The following is an 18,315-nucleotide window of genomic DNA, read 5'->3' on the forward strand; positions in this document are numbered from 1 at the left end:
TCTGAAATTAGTAAAAACTTAACAAATTCTTTTAGTAGGTCACAAATCACAATACTAAATAATACACGTTATTAATTACTATGAACTAATTTGTAAATAATAAAATATTTTTTATTGATTTGGTGTAAGACACAGTGTGTAATATAATTAAAATAGTTAATAAATTATTATTATTAATCAGTACCTAAAATATACCATATTATTTAATAATCCTCTAAAAGTCTAACCTAAAAGTCGTCACGGGTAGGTAATATAATTGTATTGATTAAGCGTAGTGAGACAAGAATTGGTATAATCATATTGTGACATGTAAATTCAAATTTAGACTTTACATGGAATAATATGGATAATTTTTTAAAGGTTAATGGGGTGACATTTGTTGACCACTATAGAAACATCCTGTAAATATAGAATGCAATTGTACTTATACTATACAACCATTTACTGGGTACAGTAAATTTTATGTGTTACTGAAAATATTTGACTTACATAATTTGAAGTCATTGTATATTTAGTATGAAATTCTTATTTTTTTTAGAAATTTCTTAATTGAAAAATATATTTTTGATAACATATTTATAGATAAAATGGATGAATAATGAATACGATGAGTATACCAAATGAAAAGTTTTAAAATTCTAGTTTTTAAAATTAAAAAAAAAAATGTATTTATTAAATTTTGAATAGGTACAAAATATTTTTCTTTTTTTATAACTTATGATTTTGGTGATACTATCAAAATAAAGCATTTTATAAATTATAAAAACTATTATAGTTAATAAAAATGTATAAAAAAACACAAATATAAAGTATTATATATTAACAATAAAACCATAAAGTTTAAAATCTGAAGAAAAATAAAAATATAAAATACCTTATATTATTGATATATTTAAAACATTTTTTTTTTTTTTAAAGTTTCTTTGACATTCAAAACTTTCAATTATGAAATAAATATATACAATATTAATATCTAAATTAATGTTGGGGTATAGGAGAACTAGATTAATTTTTGTATCACAATTGTTCATCACTTATAATTCTTTTTGAATCATTAATTACATAATATACATTAATTATACAAATAGATATAAATTGATGATTGTAAATACTTTCAACTAATTGGTAACTGGAAGAAATTATTTGAACAATACCTAGATGCAAACTTTATTCAGGTTTAATATGAGACATCATGGATTCTTGTTTTCCAAACGGAATTTTTCCAGCCAACTTTAATCCCGCAAAATATGTCTTACCGTGTTGATAGCCTACTTCCTGGGAAAAAAACAAAACAATGTGTAATTTTTTTATTTTATACATTTAACTTGTAAGACCTACAAATAAAATAATTATAAAAATCAAAGACAAATAGCTTATGATTAATGACTTAAAATAATATGTATTAATCAACGATCTTGTATATTTATGATGAAAAGGCCAATTGATATAACCCACAACATCATCAAAATAGAGATTGACAATGATAAAAAAAATAATAAACATTTTTTTCCAAGTAACATAACTTTCAAATAATATTTTTGTTGACAATTTGAACAAAAAAAATGTAACATTCTTTAAATCATATTTAATAAAATTGTAAACAAATAATTTTCCTGAAAATTTTAGATTCTGAGTGGATGGAGTAATGAATATATTGGTTTTACAATGATGTGTTTAATTAAATACTTTTTTAAAACCTTTTAGGACAGTTAAAATGCTTAGATTTTCTTCAACAGTATCTTTTCTGATAGCATAGTGAATATAGTTGGCACATTGAGTGTACTCAACTTTACTTTTGAGTTCAAAAGTAAAAAACTCTCAGTAGTTTTCAAAAGCGCCGAGAAAAACAAAAAAAAAATTAAGGAAAAGCAGGAATTTTACACAAAATTGGTTTTCACTTTTTGAACAAATCAATTTTGGTTTTTGGTGTAACTCTAAAACAATTGACCATTTTTACTAGGTGTTAATATCAATATTTTAAATACACGATAAAATTTTCAAAAAAAATTTGATTTGTTTTAAATTGTTTACGGACATCTTCAGTTTTCATTTTTTTTAGTTTTTTATCTTATGAATGTCAATTAACTTGTACATGTCGAATAAAAAAGTTTGAAAATTTAATACAAGGCTCCTAATACATTAGCTGGGAAAAAATAAAAAATTAAGGAGAAGCGGGAATTTCAAAATCTTCAACAAAATGTTCATAGAATGTTTATATAACTATGCTATTTTCTATACACCATACAATTTTCAAAATATTTGACTTGTTTTGAGCTATTTATGGGCATTTTCTGTTTTTTTTTTCTACAAATGTAAATACAATTTTATTCGCTGGGTCAAAAAGCGTGAAAATTTAATTTGAGGTTCCTGATATATTGTTACAATAGCAGTTAAAAAATATTAAAAATATATATGCTCAAATTTTTTTATAAGCATTTAAAGTTCAATATTTAAAATTTAAAAATTAAAAATTTTTCAACTTTTATAGGTAAGGATTGAAAATTTAAAACAAGGTTCCACGTAAATAAGTAAATAAATTACTGTATTCACAATAATATCATCAAATATACTTATATATTATAGGCAAACTGACCGTCTTTGCTCAGAATAATTTTTTCATATACAATGATATTATAATATCATTGAAGTAAATTTTTAACACCATCCATTACAAGGACCCGCTTGTAACCTACTATATAGCAGAGTGACACCCACTTTCCCAACTATTTTTATTTTGTGGGTTACATCACACATGTATTTTTGTCGATGAATTATTGTTATTTAATTTGTAACACCAAAATTACCTTTATTTCTTCAAAACTTTTAAACTGAAGTGTCTTATATTTGTCAATAGGAGGTCTTATATATTGACAATAATCACTCGTTTTTACCACCTTTATTTAGAAAATAGAAAACAACATTTTAATAATAAATATGTTGACAATTATAAGTTATAATAAAACATTTATAAAGATAAAAGAGTAAAACTTTACCTCAAGTTGACGAACACAAGAAACATACGCAAGTCGAGATTGTATATCTTCCAGATTTGGAACTTTAACTGATGCAGTAAAAGGATTAAATCTTTTCCACATCAACCAAAACCCAGACAAACTATCTCCATAATTGGTAAAATCCATATCATCTTGAGATCCAACATCAATAGCGAGAACATGTTTTGCTCCAAGGTTACGCATAATGTCGGCTAAATTGTACACACATTTTAATAAGTTACAGTTAGCATTTAATATTATGACTTACAAAAAAGTTCTTTATTTAATAATATTTTACCTAAGTTACTTATTGAAATATATTTAATCAAATATTAAAAAAATATATACATATTACATAGTATTAACTATTTTTATTATTAATTATTAATATTACTGTATTAGATATTATTTTGATTATTGGAGTATGTATGTGCAATTAAACTAAGACTTCAATAACAAATTGATGCAATAGAATAATATACAATGTTTATACTACTCTATAGTATCATTATATGGGGGTGGGGAGGTAGTTTGTTGTACCTTTCTTCCTCAAAATACATTAGTCCAATTATCTTCAAAAATACCAACTAACATAATTGATATTTTAGATTAGATTATAAAATACTCACCTGGTACATTGTTTACATAACAACCATCAGCAAGTAAATGTCCATCATCGGGATTACACATGGGAGGAAATAAACCAGCAATTGACATACTTGCTCGCACATACCTCCAAACATAACCTATTTACCACACACTAATTAAGGTCATCTTGGCTAAGACAAAGGTTTAACCATAAATGCCTATCGCACATACATTTCTCCAATATCAAATTATTAATTAATAAAATTACTACATATTTATTAAGAATTTTTGCAGGAAATTAATAATATGCTTTAATTAGCTTCCATGCTATATATTAGAAATTTGGGTATTATAAAATTTAATCTAAGCGTTATACCATTTGTATTGTTTAAATTAATTAACTGAACTTGTTTGCTTTGTATTAATTTAAATAATCTATTTATGTAAAACTAGTGATTAATATACCTGGTAAATTATTTATGTATCCACCATCTAATAATAAATGCCCATCAATTGGATCGCATAAAGGTGGCATGTAACCGGATAGAGACATTGATGATCGAACATAACGCCACAAAGATCCTAGAATATAAAACCGCTTATTCAAAACAAAACGGATTATCTAAAAAATGTTGTTTATATTTTTTAAATAATTAATATTATCAAAACCAAAATATGTAAATCAATCACAGTAATTACAGTAAATTAATTTTATTGAAGAATAATAAAATATGAAGTCACTGTAAATATGTATGTGCGATAAACATTTTTATGTGTTAATTCTTGTTAAAAATAAATCAGTGTATATAAACTTAATATTGTACCATATTAAAAAATATTTATATTTATCGCTTAAGGTTAAATTTCCTAGAAAATATTAGGTTTTTTATGTACACACTGTATTGTGGGCATACAAGTGTGTCAATAGTAAGGGATCATAACTAATAAGTTATAAGCTCAGATCATATTTATTATACTATGGACAGAGCTATGTCCATCTCGCCCATGTAAAAAATTTGAAATACATATAAACAATGAGCCTCTGACTGAGATACTTAATGTGCGCATACTTGAGAAAAATCATCACATATTTAGCTGTTGGATTATATTTATAAATATATCAATTCATATAGAAAATATGTGACATCTCTCTTAACACATGTGCACATCAAGCATCTCAATCAGAGACTTGTCGCTGATAAGTGCTTCAAGTTAATGGGACATAGGTCAATCCATAGGATATTATCTAAGGTCATAAGTGCATGTGATCAGATCAACCTGCAACTATTATCATTAGTATCATGATCAAAATAAATTATATTATTTATAGTATTTATTTATTGATTAACTACAAATCAACATTTAAAAAAAATTCTAAATATTTTTAAATTAATATTATAGAAGTTATAAAAATAAAAGTTATTTTTTAAGCACATTTAAATTTCAGTGTATACTAGTTTTAAATAAATATTTATGTACACCATTTGTATAACTGGTACACTTATTAGCTTACTTCTTAGAAGTATAAAAGAAAACAAATTGATTAAGAGAACATTTAAAAAATAAAAGATAGATCTAAGAAATAAACATTAAAATTTAATAAGACCATTAATTATAACTAATTTTGTTCGAATAAACTTTAATAAATATGTTTAACACACATTATACACAATAATTGTTATTATTATCAAACAATAAACATAATATATTAATATGTTAAATAAAGAATTAATTATACCATGAGTATGAATTCGCATTTTACTGGCTGATATATCAGTAGTAATTGTAAAATATGGCAACCACAAGTCTTCAATTTGTGTTTCTCCAAGAGCAGAAATCAATGTATGATTAAAATATTGACCAGTTAACATAGACGTAGATGGCCAAGTCAAATCTAATGCTTGCCTCCACCGATTTGTCATTGACTACAAAATAATTTTGAATTTATTATTTAACATTTTTTTTAGTGCATGTCAGTTTAATTACAGGTTATTGCATTAAAAAAAAAAAATATTATAGCTTATATGTTATTTTAAATTTAGTTAAAACATAAAAATATATTTTTTATACCTCAGCCCAAGAGCTGGCTTTGCGTGTCATTCCAATAATATCTCTTTCGCCACACCATACAGCTCCCATAAAAGCACCAATACTCACACCACCAACCATATCTATGGGAATACCAGCTTCCTGATGAATAAATAATACAAACATATCTTCTTATATAATAAAACTCCAAGTAGAAAAATAAAATAATAACATACTTGTATAGCTTTTATCATTCCAATATGAGCAGCACCTCTTGCTCCTCCGCCACCTAACACTAGACCCACAGAAGTCCCTGTTAACCATCTAGCTAAACGAGAATAATCTGAATGTATGTTGACTTCTGTTTGTAATATTTTTTCATATTGATCACACTAAATATATTAATGTGTTATATTATTTATTTATTTAGATTTTATAAGTATCATAATTTGTAGGTTTAAAATTTAATAATTGTTAATCATACTTATTATTTAGTAAACTAAAAAAATTACAAAGTATTTAATTACAAAGTTAAGGAAATCACCATCCTGTATAGTAGATGTTGTTTACTCTTCATTGAGTAGATTACTCTAATGGATTAGTTACATTTGAATTCAATGATAATGATTCTGAGAAAGGATGTTTTTCCAGCCTATTTCTCTATTTGAAAGAATTTAATTGTGTGGGAACGACATACACATTTAAACAAATCAGTTTATTATAATGACAACGAAGACATTTAGCATGATAAAATGATCCACTACTATGCTAGACCATAATAATTATACATTTTATAAAATGTTATTTAGTATATTATTAATTGGTACCTATATTAATAAGTACTTAGTACCTTATGTCCTACACTTTAGTATAAGGTATACTATTCAGACCTAAAAATTATTACTTTTTTATCTATGATTTTTCCATAATGCCAAAAAAAAATCTTTGAGTTTTGAAGTCTGAAGACTGTCTCATGTATGGTGGAAATTAGGGGATGGTTTTTAGGATCAACTGTTTATTATTTTGATTCTCTGTGGTATTATAAGATGGAATTATGAGAATATATTATATTATTAAATTAATTAATAATGATTATTTTATTCCATAACTTTATCCTATATCGGTTAAATTAACTACACTTTTGAATTTTTGGTATTACCTACCACCCAATTTGGGAACTGCAGCACAAAGAAGGCTTGCTACTATGTTTCCCTTATTATTATTCAATAATGTTATAGGTTGTAGGTATCAAATACTAATTATATAAAGTGTAGATACCAATTGATATTTATTGATATCTAAAATATACATACTATACCCTGTCCAGCGAGAGAACACGCAGCGGTCTGACAAAAATTAGTTTTTCTGTACATCTCCTTGCGGCACCCTGCCATAGTTGAATCGATCACAATGGCAGGGTAAAGAGTGGGGATGTGCATTATCGGCATGTTCTCTCACTGAATAGATTATTAATTAAACACTTACTATTACTGAAACAGAACGTTTAGAAAATATACGTTTAGGACACTGTACATGGTGGTGTGAAGATACCCATGATCTTATATTCAACCATTCAACTGTATTAGATGGTAAATCTGAATCTTCTCTGTGTATCAAAATTAATTCTTTATGGGTACGTAATGCTAGGCGTTCAATCTCTTTTTCATACTAGAAAAAAAGAATTCATTTTAATTTTGTATAATAAGTAATATCTATTGATATTAGTTAAAAAGATATTTACAACTATAATTAATAGTAATTTATTAACAGTTATTAGTAACCTAAACATTATAATTATAAGCATTATGAAATCTAAAAAAATAGTTTAACATGAAAACTTACTTTTCCTAATATAGGTTGTTTATTTCCTAGTGTGACAAGCAATATACAATCGGCTTGTCGAATACAACGCTGAGTCCAAGAAGAGAACGAATAATCACATTGATAAAGTGCAATTTTATGTTGGTCTTCTTGCTGGGCTAACCATGTTGTCAAACGATACTCGTTATTCAAATCCATAATTGATTTTCCTAATACACTTCTTACAAATTCGGAAGTTAACCGTATAGTTGATCTAATAGAGCATAACGAATGGTAAAGTTCATATGTAAAACTCGTTAGTGGTACATCATCTGATATAGGCACAATAGCAATAGTTGAAAAATTACTTTGTGTTGGTCTTGTATCTAGTGTTTTACTAATCGTAGGCTTCTGCCAAGTGCCTGGAATTTAATAATTTTGATACTAACAACAATATTTAATAATCTCATTTTTAAAATTCGATACCGTGATTTTCTGTATTGTCTAACACATGCACGACATTTTAGACGTGTTATTTTCCGAACATACTAATTAATCAAATTAATAAGAATTCTGAAAACAGATTTGAATTTTTAGTTAAGTCTACTTGAAATTGACTTTCCCACATTCTTTATATTATCCCCCAAAAATATAAAAAAGTTATGTTAAAAAAGAGTAATAAAAAAAATTGATAAATTTCAATTTTAGGAGAAGTTAAAATAAAAAAATAAAAATGGAAAAGTCGATTTGAAATAAACTTGACGACAAATACAAAGATGTTTTTAGAATTATTATCGCTTCATTATATAAATTGGTATGTTTGGCAAAGAACACCTAAAATCCATAAAATCCTATGTCGCATGTGTTAGACAAAGACAGAAAATCACGGTATTGAATCACCTTTTAAGTAAAAAATGAATTATTGGTTTACTACTAAAATACCATAATTATTATTTGACAGAATAAAGTTACACAAGATCAAAAATTTACATTTTTTTAAATTACCTAAAATTCTATGTCCCAAAAGATTAATAAGTGTGGAAACAACTCCAGGAAAACGTTTTTTAATTGCATTAAATAATCCTTCTGGTAATTTGGCTAGTTCTGAATCTCTAACTGCCATAACAGTTGTTCCTCTAGGTGTTTGGGTTATAACTTCTACCTGAATAGATACAATAATTATAATTATAAAAATGGTAATCAATTATAATAGATAATAAAAAAATAAATACAAATAAAACAAAATAAAATTTACATTATAGTGTAATTTTTATAAATAAAAATCCAAACATTTTAGGAATAAAAACAAATCTGATTGAAAAATAGCTGTGTATCATAATATGATTCATTCAGAATATGAACCTTTAGAGATTATTGGTTCTTTAAAATTTTGTTTGGTTTTTTTTAATCCAAACAATATTAATATGGAATTTCTGTTACCTATGAAATTAATACATAGTCTATAGTTAATGCATTAATTTATTAATTATTTTTTTATATTTTGTTTAAGTTTAGGTTTTACCCCAAAATTATATTACCTAATACTGACAAAAAAGTTCCCAAAATAATTTTGAATCTCCTGATGCTTGGGTTAATAATACAGATTCATAAAATGATTTTATTTTATTTGTTATAAGAGGTAGGCCAATTGCATTCTAGCTTATTTTTTAATAATCAAACAAACATTTAAAAATTAGAAACTCACAATGCCTACTAGATCTCCTTTTCCATATTCAGCAACCAACTCTTTTTTACCATTTTCATGTGTGATAACAGAACGCAACCGCCCACTCAAAACGATAAATGTACTGTCCGATTCTTCACCTTGTCTGTAGTAAATACACAAAATACAATATTTCATCAATTTAATTTCTTATTTTTTAGTGTATAGAGTAATATTATAGAGCTATATTATAATGCTTTCCAATATCAAAAGTTACAATATATATGATATTTTGTAAAAAAAACGGCTAATTATAACAGCTTTTTAAAAAAGAAATATCTTTTTTTTTATTAATTTTTCTTATTTCATATAAAATCTGAATATTTTTAAACCATCATAAATTCTACCTATTAGGTATTTTATCTTTTAAATTAACTGTAATTCTATTTATATAATTTATTATTTACTATAATTTTATAATCTTAAAACAATTCTATGTAGATCAATATTGAATATGTATACTGTATCTCTTGGCAACCCGCATGGTGGGCAGTCCGCTTAATAATGTTGTTATATATAATGTAAAAATATTCAAGTAGCAATATACTATATTTTTGATATGGTTGGCCAGTCTACATTTATCATAAATAGTATAGATTATAGATTATCTATGACATGTATTATAATTTTGACGTTAAAACTTGACAACAGCATATTTTACTGAAAAGTTAAAGGACATAAATTAATTTTCCTCTAATCGCTGACTGACAACATCATTCTTAAGCGTCATAACTCATAAATAATTCCCCGCTTAATAAATTTATTCTTAGTTATCTCAATTTACTTGTGAATTGTAGTAATTACTATATATTTTTACAGTTTTGGTATTACAGATATAGCTATGGACTATTTATGTATTAATCTAAGACTTAACTAAAACTATACATTTGATTTTTGAATAGTAAAAACTAAAATGAGGAGATTACTCAATTCAATTGAGTTACCATTTTGAATGAACAAGTCACATTTTCTAAAATTATAAAGAGGATGCTACCATGCATGCATTGGTTCCGTCTTACAAACATAAAAAATATCAAAATTAAGTTTAGCAAAAACGAATTTTGTATTTTTAACTTAAATATTAAAGTGAATTGACCTATTGACAAACTTAAAGGTAAGAAGATTATCTGTGTTTTTGGATACACTTTTTTTCAATATTTATATTTTTAAGCGGGATATTTAATTGTGATATTTTACATACTCACACTTTGCTTAAAAATTTAAATATCGAGAAAAAAAACTAACGCTAAGCACAGATAAAGTTCTTACTTTTTGGCTATTAGTTTGATAATTGGTTAATTAGTGAATTGATTAGTTAATATTTAAACTAGCAACATCAAATTTGCTTGTAAGATGGAGATTGTATGTTTGCATCTTCTTAAACATAAAAATTAAAAAGTATGTGTATTGTGTCATGATTTTTTGTGTATATCCAATAAACTATAATAATATAACATTTATTAGAATTATTTATCTGAACTTAAACAACACTATGATGTATAAAACTATAAAATGATTTTTGATTATTATGAAAGCCATATACACTACAAAAGGATTTTACCAAAAACTCTATGTTATCTATTTGTATCTGCATAAGTAAAGAAATAATTTTTAACTCACCTATAAACTGCACGTCCACTTTCAAAAAACAACCAATCCAATGCAAAATCGACTTGACGTACAAATGATGATAACCGAGTAACCACTGTATTTGCTATAGGTAAAACAATTTGTGGTTTTACTCTTATAATCCTATCAAAAAAAATTGAACAATTAATTACTTATATATCATAACATTTATTTTAAGAAATTATTTTAGGTTGACTTATATTGTAATAATAATAGTGATCAATATTTTATAACTAGGGTTTAGGACTACTTGCATTTGCAAGTTTTTTTATGGTAGGCGTAGATTATTATAGGTTAAGAAATAAACAAATTTTACGAAATGGCAAAATTAAAGTTTGACTTTGCATATTTGAAAATTTGTTGGCGTTTTATTATTTACTTAAATATATTGTCGTTAGTAAATATTGTGTTAAGATAACGCTTAGAGAAAAATATTTCCCAAAAAAAAATTTGCACTAGTTAAGATCTTACAAGTCTTTTAATCAATTAATAATCAAGGTTGCTATCTTGTTGATAATTTAAAATATTTTAAATTTTTATCAAATTATGAGCATTTTTAAATTTTAATATTTTTCATACTCATGTCATGAAAAACTCACTTAAAAATTAAAATATTGTAAAAAGCAATAAGATACACAATATGTAATGTTTTCCAATGACAGAACGTATATTTTAATATGCTATGCATCGATAAGATGGTGACAATACATGTGAACACAACATGCTTAATTATCAATTATAATACATTTTCAACTATTCAATTTTTTTAACATTTTTATATGTAGTATATGTTTTTTTTTCAAATTAAAATAAAATGTTTACTGCATATTTTGATCATTTTATTTTAAAGATTTTTAATGCAACAAGTCCTGAACCTTAATCCCAACAATTATTATATTTTCTATCTTAAGTTTAATAGCCCTCCATTGTACTTATTGTAATTATTTTTTATACAGATTGTACAAATAAAACAAATATGACAAAAAAAAAAAAAGTTTATTAGCTAGATCATAACATACCATCATTAATTTATTTTTATAAAAACTGTCAACCTAAAATATACTTCAAATTGGTAACTTGCATAACTTATATACAGATATTTATGTCACAAACATTAATATTACTTACTCATAAACAGTATTTCTTGATAATATAGAAATTATACTGGGACGGTTGGCTCTAAACGTCAGAAATCCAGGTTCCCCAGTTAACACAGCTAATCCACCAACAATATCACCAGGATTAACTGAATACATATGAGCTTCAGTTAATCCTTCTGGGTCCATTTTTTGTGATACTATCATTGATCCATTTAACAACAAAACTAATGCAGCATCCTGAAATATTATTAATGTTGTAGATAAAAATTACAAATAATAAATGAACCGAATAAGAATTAAATAAAAGATTGAATTTATGTTTAAACATTGAATGCGTACTGATGTTAGGTTAGATTTGGCGTTATGAGGATTTGGCATCATGAGGATCATTCAGCAATGCGTTTCACGCCATTTGGCGTCTAACATACATATAAAATAAATGGTTTAATATTCCCTACGCGTGGCTAAATGTTATTTTATTATTATTTAGCTTGGATTAAATGCATGTTCTTAAATATGAATACATACATCGTTATGAGCAGTTTCTTTCTTTCTTTCTTTAATTTATTTTGTTTTTACTTTTATCATACGCACTATGTGAAAACTAGATAAAGCATGTGTTAAATTCAAGTATGCTAATATTTGCAAAATAGTTTTTTTTTTATATACTAAAATACCCATTTTAAAAAATATCTGAAACTCTAAATATTGAAATTGTTTTTTATTACTATTGATGTTTAATGGTTTTTTTTAAATATATATTATTTCCACTGTAAATATATATTATTTCTACTGTAAATATATACTCTTATAGAAACCCTTATAGAATTTAAAGAAAAATGTATTAATAACAAGAATCATACCTTATGAGAATCTTCTTGCATTACATATGTATTAGTAGGTATTTTGCGAATTTCCACTTTTCCCAATAATAAATCTTCATTATCAAGTTGAAGTTTTTTGACAAAAATTTTCCTAGCAATTTTGAGATACCAATCTTTTTGGTCAATTTTTGGATCAGTTTTGGGCTGATTTAAAAGTGATTCAAATTTTTTATCTGTTATAGAAATTTCTACACGAATCAAAAAAATCAATACATTTTTACAAAAGATAGTTATGTAACATTTCATAACTGAATGTGATTAATATAATTTTTTTAAAACCTACCTTGTTGTAAAAACATGGAAGACTCATTTTTAGTTGCTGAAATGAAAGGACTCATTTTTCTTTCTTCTAAACCCTAAAACAAAAGTATTCTTTTTTTTTTAAATGTTATACACATATCAATAATGAGACAATTTACTAATACATTAAATATGCCAAATTTAAAAGCTATAATGTTACAAAATTACAAACTATTTAAGAAATAATTATAAAAACATATTTTTTGTAATACAATTTAATAAAGGTATACAAAATTGGAACTTTTCCTTTGTTTCAAATAAATTCTAGGTTATTTTTTGAATAGCGTAGCGATAAAAAAACCAAACAGTTAAATCACTCACTAGCACTCTAGCATAAGGCCACTTGCTAACATGTAATTTTTAAGGATTTTTGTTTAGGCAATTATTTTGTTCCTCACAGTGACTGCTTGTATTTGTATATATAGTAAATTATCAATCATTAGTGTTTGTATACTAATATATTCCCAAAGTCCCAACCATCATCAATTATTTTAAAAACTGGACTGATCTAAAGTAAACATATTTATTAAATCAATAATATTTAAATTTTTTAAATCAAACTACTAGAAGTATCTTAATTTTTAACAGTCTCTAAGGTCATTCTGATGAATAATTGATGGGGTTTGCAAGGGCCTTAAGATGTCGCAACACAGACATTAGTTGTCTTCGTCTAGCAATCGTGTAACATAGAAAATCACATTTAACTCCGTTAGATTAAAAATTAGAGTGATTTGTACAATTAAAAGGTAAGCTCTAGGGCATCTCATTGGCTTTTTTTTTATATTTAAGTGAATATTTTAAAATTTTAAAATGTTTGTTCATCTTAAAATACTCATAACTAGCCTTAAAATTAAAATATAATAAAAAGCTTATGAGATGCCCTAGCTAATAATAATAAATAATCTTACCTTTAAATTCTATAAGGGGTAAATTCACTCAAATATTTAAACTAATGGACTTAAACGTGATCGATTGAGTGTAAAATGTGTTGTTACGCACATGTAAGACGAAGACAACTAATGTCTGTGTACCATCCTCTTAATAATAATTTAATATTAATTATTGACACAACTGAAAATTTTCTTCTGGTACATGTGAATAGCTAGAAATTATTGGGTGACAAAAATGTCCTTATTTCTTTGATATCATATTATTATTATTATTTTAATTTATAATTATTCAAATTATTAACTAGATCTAATTTTAAAACCATGGCTATTATTGTAAAAGTAAAACCAATACATTCATTCCTCCACTTCGAATCTAATACTGAATACTACTAACTACTGCATTTGTAATTTAACCATTATATATCCTTACATTTTGTACCAACTCAGTAGATAGTCCCAAATACTGATGAAGAGCTGTAAATGTAACTCTCTGTAAACGGACCATTACCACTTGGATTATTTGGACTAATGATTCTGGATCATCATCGAAGATTTCTTGAAATGCAGCAACTGGTAATCGTACTATTGTACTATCTTCAAGTGCTTGAGCACTAACAGTTTTATAATTCTTTTTATGGCCCTAAGTTAATTTATTCAATAAAAAAAAAATAAGCAATTAATTAAATAGCGTCATAGGAGAACAGACCCAATTTGTATATGGTGTTAGTTAAACAAAGTACGTGTTTCTTGACCTCATATGGTCTTCACTCGCCGATATCAAGCGAGTATCAGTGGTGTATCCAAAGAGGGGAGCGTTTGAAAGTTAAACACTCCACCTGAGTCAATATTAATATTAAATTATTACATGAATTAAACTTTAAAGGAATATTTATTAGTGGATTTTCATGTTTTCTAATCATGTAAAGAAACATTTATAGAAAGCTAAAGCTTCTTCTACTGGTTTAATGCCAAGAACTTTATGGATGGTCAGGTTATAAACAAATGGTGGAGCGTTTTATTTAATGATTTATTATAATCTATTGATCATAACAGACATAATATATTATAAATAATATATATAGAATATATAAATATAATAAGTTATAGATTATATGTATATTGTATAATATTTACAATTGACACTCCAATCACAAACATCCTAGTTACACCACTGCTCACAATGGAGAATGGACAAGATTAACAAGTTTAAGTCAATACTTGGATCTGTTCTTTCAGGAACATAGCTAATATTTTTACTTACAGTGAGAACATCAGTAAAACTTAATAATGATGTAACACAATCTCCCGTTTTTACTAATTTCAGAGGCATAATACTGCCATCAATTGAAGTGATATTCACACTAATAAGCCCACTTTGAACAATGAATACATTTTCATCAGGATCACCAACTTTAAACAAATGTGATCCAGCATGTACATTTAAGATTTCTGTATGACGACAAAGTCTTAAAAATACGGGTTTGGCAAAGTGGCCAAAAACTCTGTAATAATAATAAAAATAAATAAAACAATATATATTTATAAAATTTATAACTTTTGAAAAAAAAAACTCTAAATATGATAGTGATTTGTTTACATTAAATGATATAAAAACTCACCGAATACTTTGTAGCATATAAAAAGCATCAGGAGGAACATTTTGCCCGTCTTTAGTTATTAATTCCTCCTCTAAATACTCAGCAGGTGGTTCCAATACCTATAACACAACAAAAAATGTTGTACAAGTAAATATACAATTTTAAAATCTTGAAAAATATATTTAATTATTTTCAGTTTTTTAAATCTATCAAATACTTACTATATCTTAATTTTAAATTATATTTACTGTAACAGAGTGAAGCAAAAATAAAAACATACGTTTAATCTCTGAGGTAATGTTTCTTTCCTCATTTGTAATAAACGCCTAGCAAATTTGATTACTAATTTTCTTTTTTTCCCCTGGCCGTGTACTTGTCCAGATATACTTTTAACCTTAAACAAAATTTTATATAAGTTAAATAATAAACATGCATGACTATAGTTGAAAAAATGAAATGTACTTTTAATAAAAATTGTACTAACACACTTTATACAGAAATAATTTTTACAGTAGATATGTATGTTTAAATATTAGATGTTGTGGTAAATAGTAATGATTTGAAACTACAAATCATAACAACTTGTTCCATAAATTAAGTTTACTTTAATCATAATTAGAAATATGAATACCTTTCTCAACATTTTTCTGCCATAGAATAAAACTCTATCACGTTTTCGAAACCTTGTTTTAGGAACAGAACAGATGTCACTTCCTCGAATCACATGAACTACAAATAAATATACATTATGTATAAACAAATAATTATTGATTTAATGATTCATTAATATTTTTATTAGTAAGTAACTTACATTTTGATTTCCATTTGTAGAAGGCAAATCTTAATAACATTGATGCTAGTATGCATACAACTATTATCAACATATTCTTAAAAAAAAAAAAATTATTATTATAAAACAAAACAATTAGGTATATAAAGTTATGTACATTCTATGTTAAATCTGAATAAAATTTAGTTATAGATAAATGTCTACTTAAAGGTGTAACTCTAAGGGCCAGTATTACCATCTCCTGTTAAATTTAACCGACTCCTAACCGGCTGGTAATAAAATCTGTTATTAGCCGGTTAAGCGTAATCGAAGCATACCAATGATTGTAATACTGGTCCTAAATCATAAAGAAAAAATAAATATACAGTGTCCTGTGAGGATATACTCATTAGCCATAGAGGGGGACTCGCTGCCCGGACAAAAACCTGTTTTTTGCTGTTTTACCTATAAACTAAAAAATTATTAAAAATCATGAGATTAATGAAAATAAAATTTGAAGTCAATATTTTCACAAAAATAAACTCTATAAAATGGCAGTCTTCAATAGTTTCAAAATTGAAAATATAAAAAAATATCTTTTTTAACTTTTTTACTAAAAAATTTAATTAAATAAAAAAATTAAATATATGTAGTCCTTATCTCTGTGAGTCTAATAAAAAAAAATTACAATATAATTTATAATATATTTATTATCTCAGGAGATATCGCAATGGGTAAATCCTCGCGGGACACCTTGTATATTATATAGATACCTATTGACAGGTTAAAGGGCATATGCTGAGTTGTTATTAGTAGTGATTCATTTTGAATTTAAACAATTGATGCATTAGATAACAGCTGTTGAATAATTATATCTAGTTCAAAAGTATAAATCAAATTCAAGAATTTTTGAGTTCATAAAACTTATGAAATTTGTATGACTGTTGTAAATGAAATGAGAAATATGGGTCAAAATGATTGTATGGATGTAAGCAAGTTATTTATTAGCTTACTCATTTAAAATGGTAATAATATTTAAGTGCTTCTTCAACTAATTAATAAGAATAATATTAATAAAATAACTGTTTACCATTTAAATTTTAAAAGTTCACTTTGCCTATATCTATTATGTTAAATTATGTATAATATAAAACTTGAAGAGAATAATAGTTTTTTAAATACTTATATTTATATTACCTATAATTTCAAATCACATAATGTGACACAATATGTAATTCTAGACCACGGACTAGTCCGTGTTCTAGACAATTGTCATGGATTGCATTATCAACTGGCGCAATAGTTACTATAATTGCAAAAATGTATTCCTTTGTGATTTTCAACAATAATTAACTGCTAAGTTATTTATTACACAGGAGGGGATTAGTATAATATATTATGTTATTGTATTGCATTTTATATAATGGTATATTTAAGCAAAACATGATGAATGATAGAGTATGATACTTACTTCTCTTAGCAGCATGAAAGAGGAAGTGGACGTTATCCATTGTTGAAAAGTTGGACTATAGATTATAGCTCGGAAGGAATTAGTGAAGTCAAATAAACCCATCGCATAAACGTGTTGACGGTTTGAAAGACAGACGACAATTTTTAATAAACATACAATGTCCGCGAAACTAATTATTATATCACATTATTAACGAATTACAAGTCAAATATTGTGGCGTGATACGAAATATTCATTGGTGTGTAAACAAACTTGTTGTTTGGAAATAGTAGTTCAATAATCAAGGGAACATTCGAAACTCAGTACTCACTACCACTAGTGCTCAATTACTGTAAGTCATAAGATTCATTTAAAATAATACTCCACACTTCATAGTTCGTAGAGCCAACAACAACTATGGCTCACAGAAGCTTGCACATTACAACTGTCAACTATGGCAAGCTTATAGTCATTCACTGGCATTGTCGTATTGTCATTGTACATAATATTATTTAGTAATTCTTTAATCATGAAGGTATCAGTAAGTTGTATTTACTATTTAT

The 18,315-nt window shown here is 25.7% G+C and overlaps 1 protein-coding gene across 4 annotated transcripts; it reads right to left on the reverse strand.

Moving 5' to 3' along the window:
• Positions 1-922: 922 nt before the first annotated feature.
• On the reverse strand, positions 923-18,303 carry LOC100168842 (neuropathy target esterase sws). Of its 4 annotated transcripts, none has more exons than XM_008187655.3 (22): positions 17,774-18,303; positions 16,345-16,420; positions 16,165-16,262; positions 15,814-15,927; positions 15,555-15,652; positions 15,197-15,437; positions 14,366-14,575; positions 13,029-13,101; positions 12,725-12,933; positions 11,890-12,098; positions 10,753-10,884; positions 9,115-9,238; positions 8,415-8,571; positions 7,452-7,831; positions 7,095-7,277; positions 5,846-6,001; positions 5,652-5,771; positions 5,320-5,506; positions 3,623-3,739; positions 2,994-3,205; positions 2,805-2,894; positions 923-1,275 (listed from the first exon to the last, which is right to left on the reverse strand). In XM_008187655.3, exons 1-22 carry the CDS (start codon positions 17,873-17,875, stop codon positions 1,168-1,170), a joined length of 3,396 nt encoding a protein of 1,131 aa, XP_008185877.1. In that variant the 5' UTR covers positions 17,876-18,303; the 3' UTR covers positions 923-1,167. The 4 variants fall into 4 exon arrangements, with proteins under 4 accessions (XP_008185877.1, XP_016662215.1, XP_008185876.1 ...); XM_016806726.2 differs by lacking the exon at positions 3,623-3,739 and adding an exon at positions 4,047-4,163 and having other exon boundaries at positions 925-1,275; positions 12,725-12,918; XM_008187654.3 differs by lacking the exon at positions 3,623-3,739 and adding an exon at positions 4,047-4,163 and having other exon boundaries at positions 925-1,275.
• Between the last annotated feature and the right edge of the window lie 12 nt (positions 18,304-18,315).

The sequence above is a fragment of the Acyrthosiphon pisum genome, chromosome A1, assembly GCF_005508785.2.
Source record: "Acyrthosiphon pisum isolate AL4f chromosome A1, pea_aphid_22Mar2018_4r6ur, whole genome shotgun sequence".
NCBI classification, from domain to species: domain Eukaryota; kingdom Metazoa; phylum Arthropoda; class Insecta; order Hemiptera; family Aphididae; genus Acyrthosiphon; species Acyrthosiphon pisum.

Bases quoted from the DNA above. Each gene is read 5' to 3' on its own strand.
- LOC100168842 (XM_008187655.3), bottom strand. From the start codon at position 17,875: ATGGGTTTATTTGACTTCACTAATTCCTTCCGAGCTATAATCTATAGT. The intron at 12,099-12,724 runs GTATGATTCTTG...ATAATATTTCAG, and splicing joins TGCAAGAAGATTCTCATAAG to GATGCTGCATTAGTTTTGTT. The intron at 9,239-10,752 runs GTGAGTTAAAAA...TATTTACTACAG, and splicing joins AGTGGACGTGCAGTTTATAG to ACAAGGTGAAGAATCGGACA.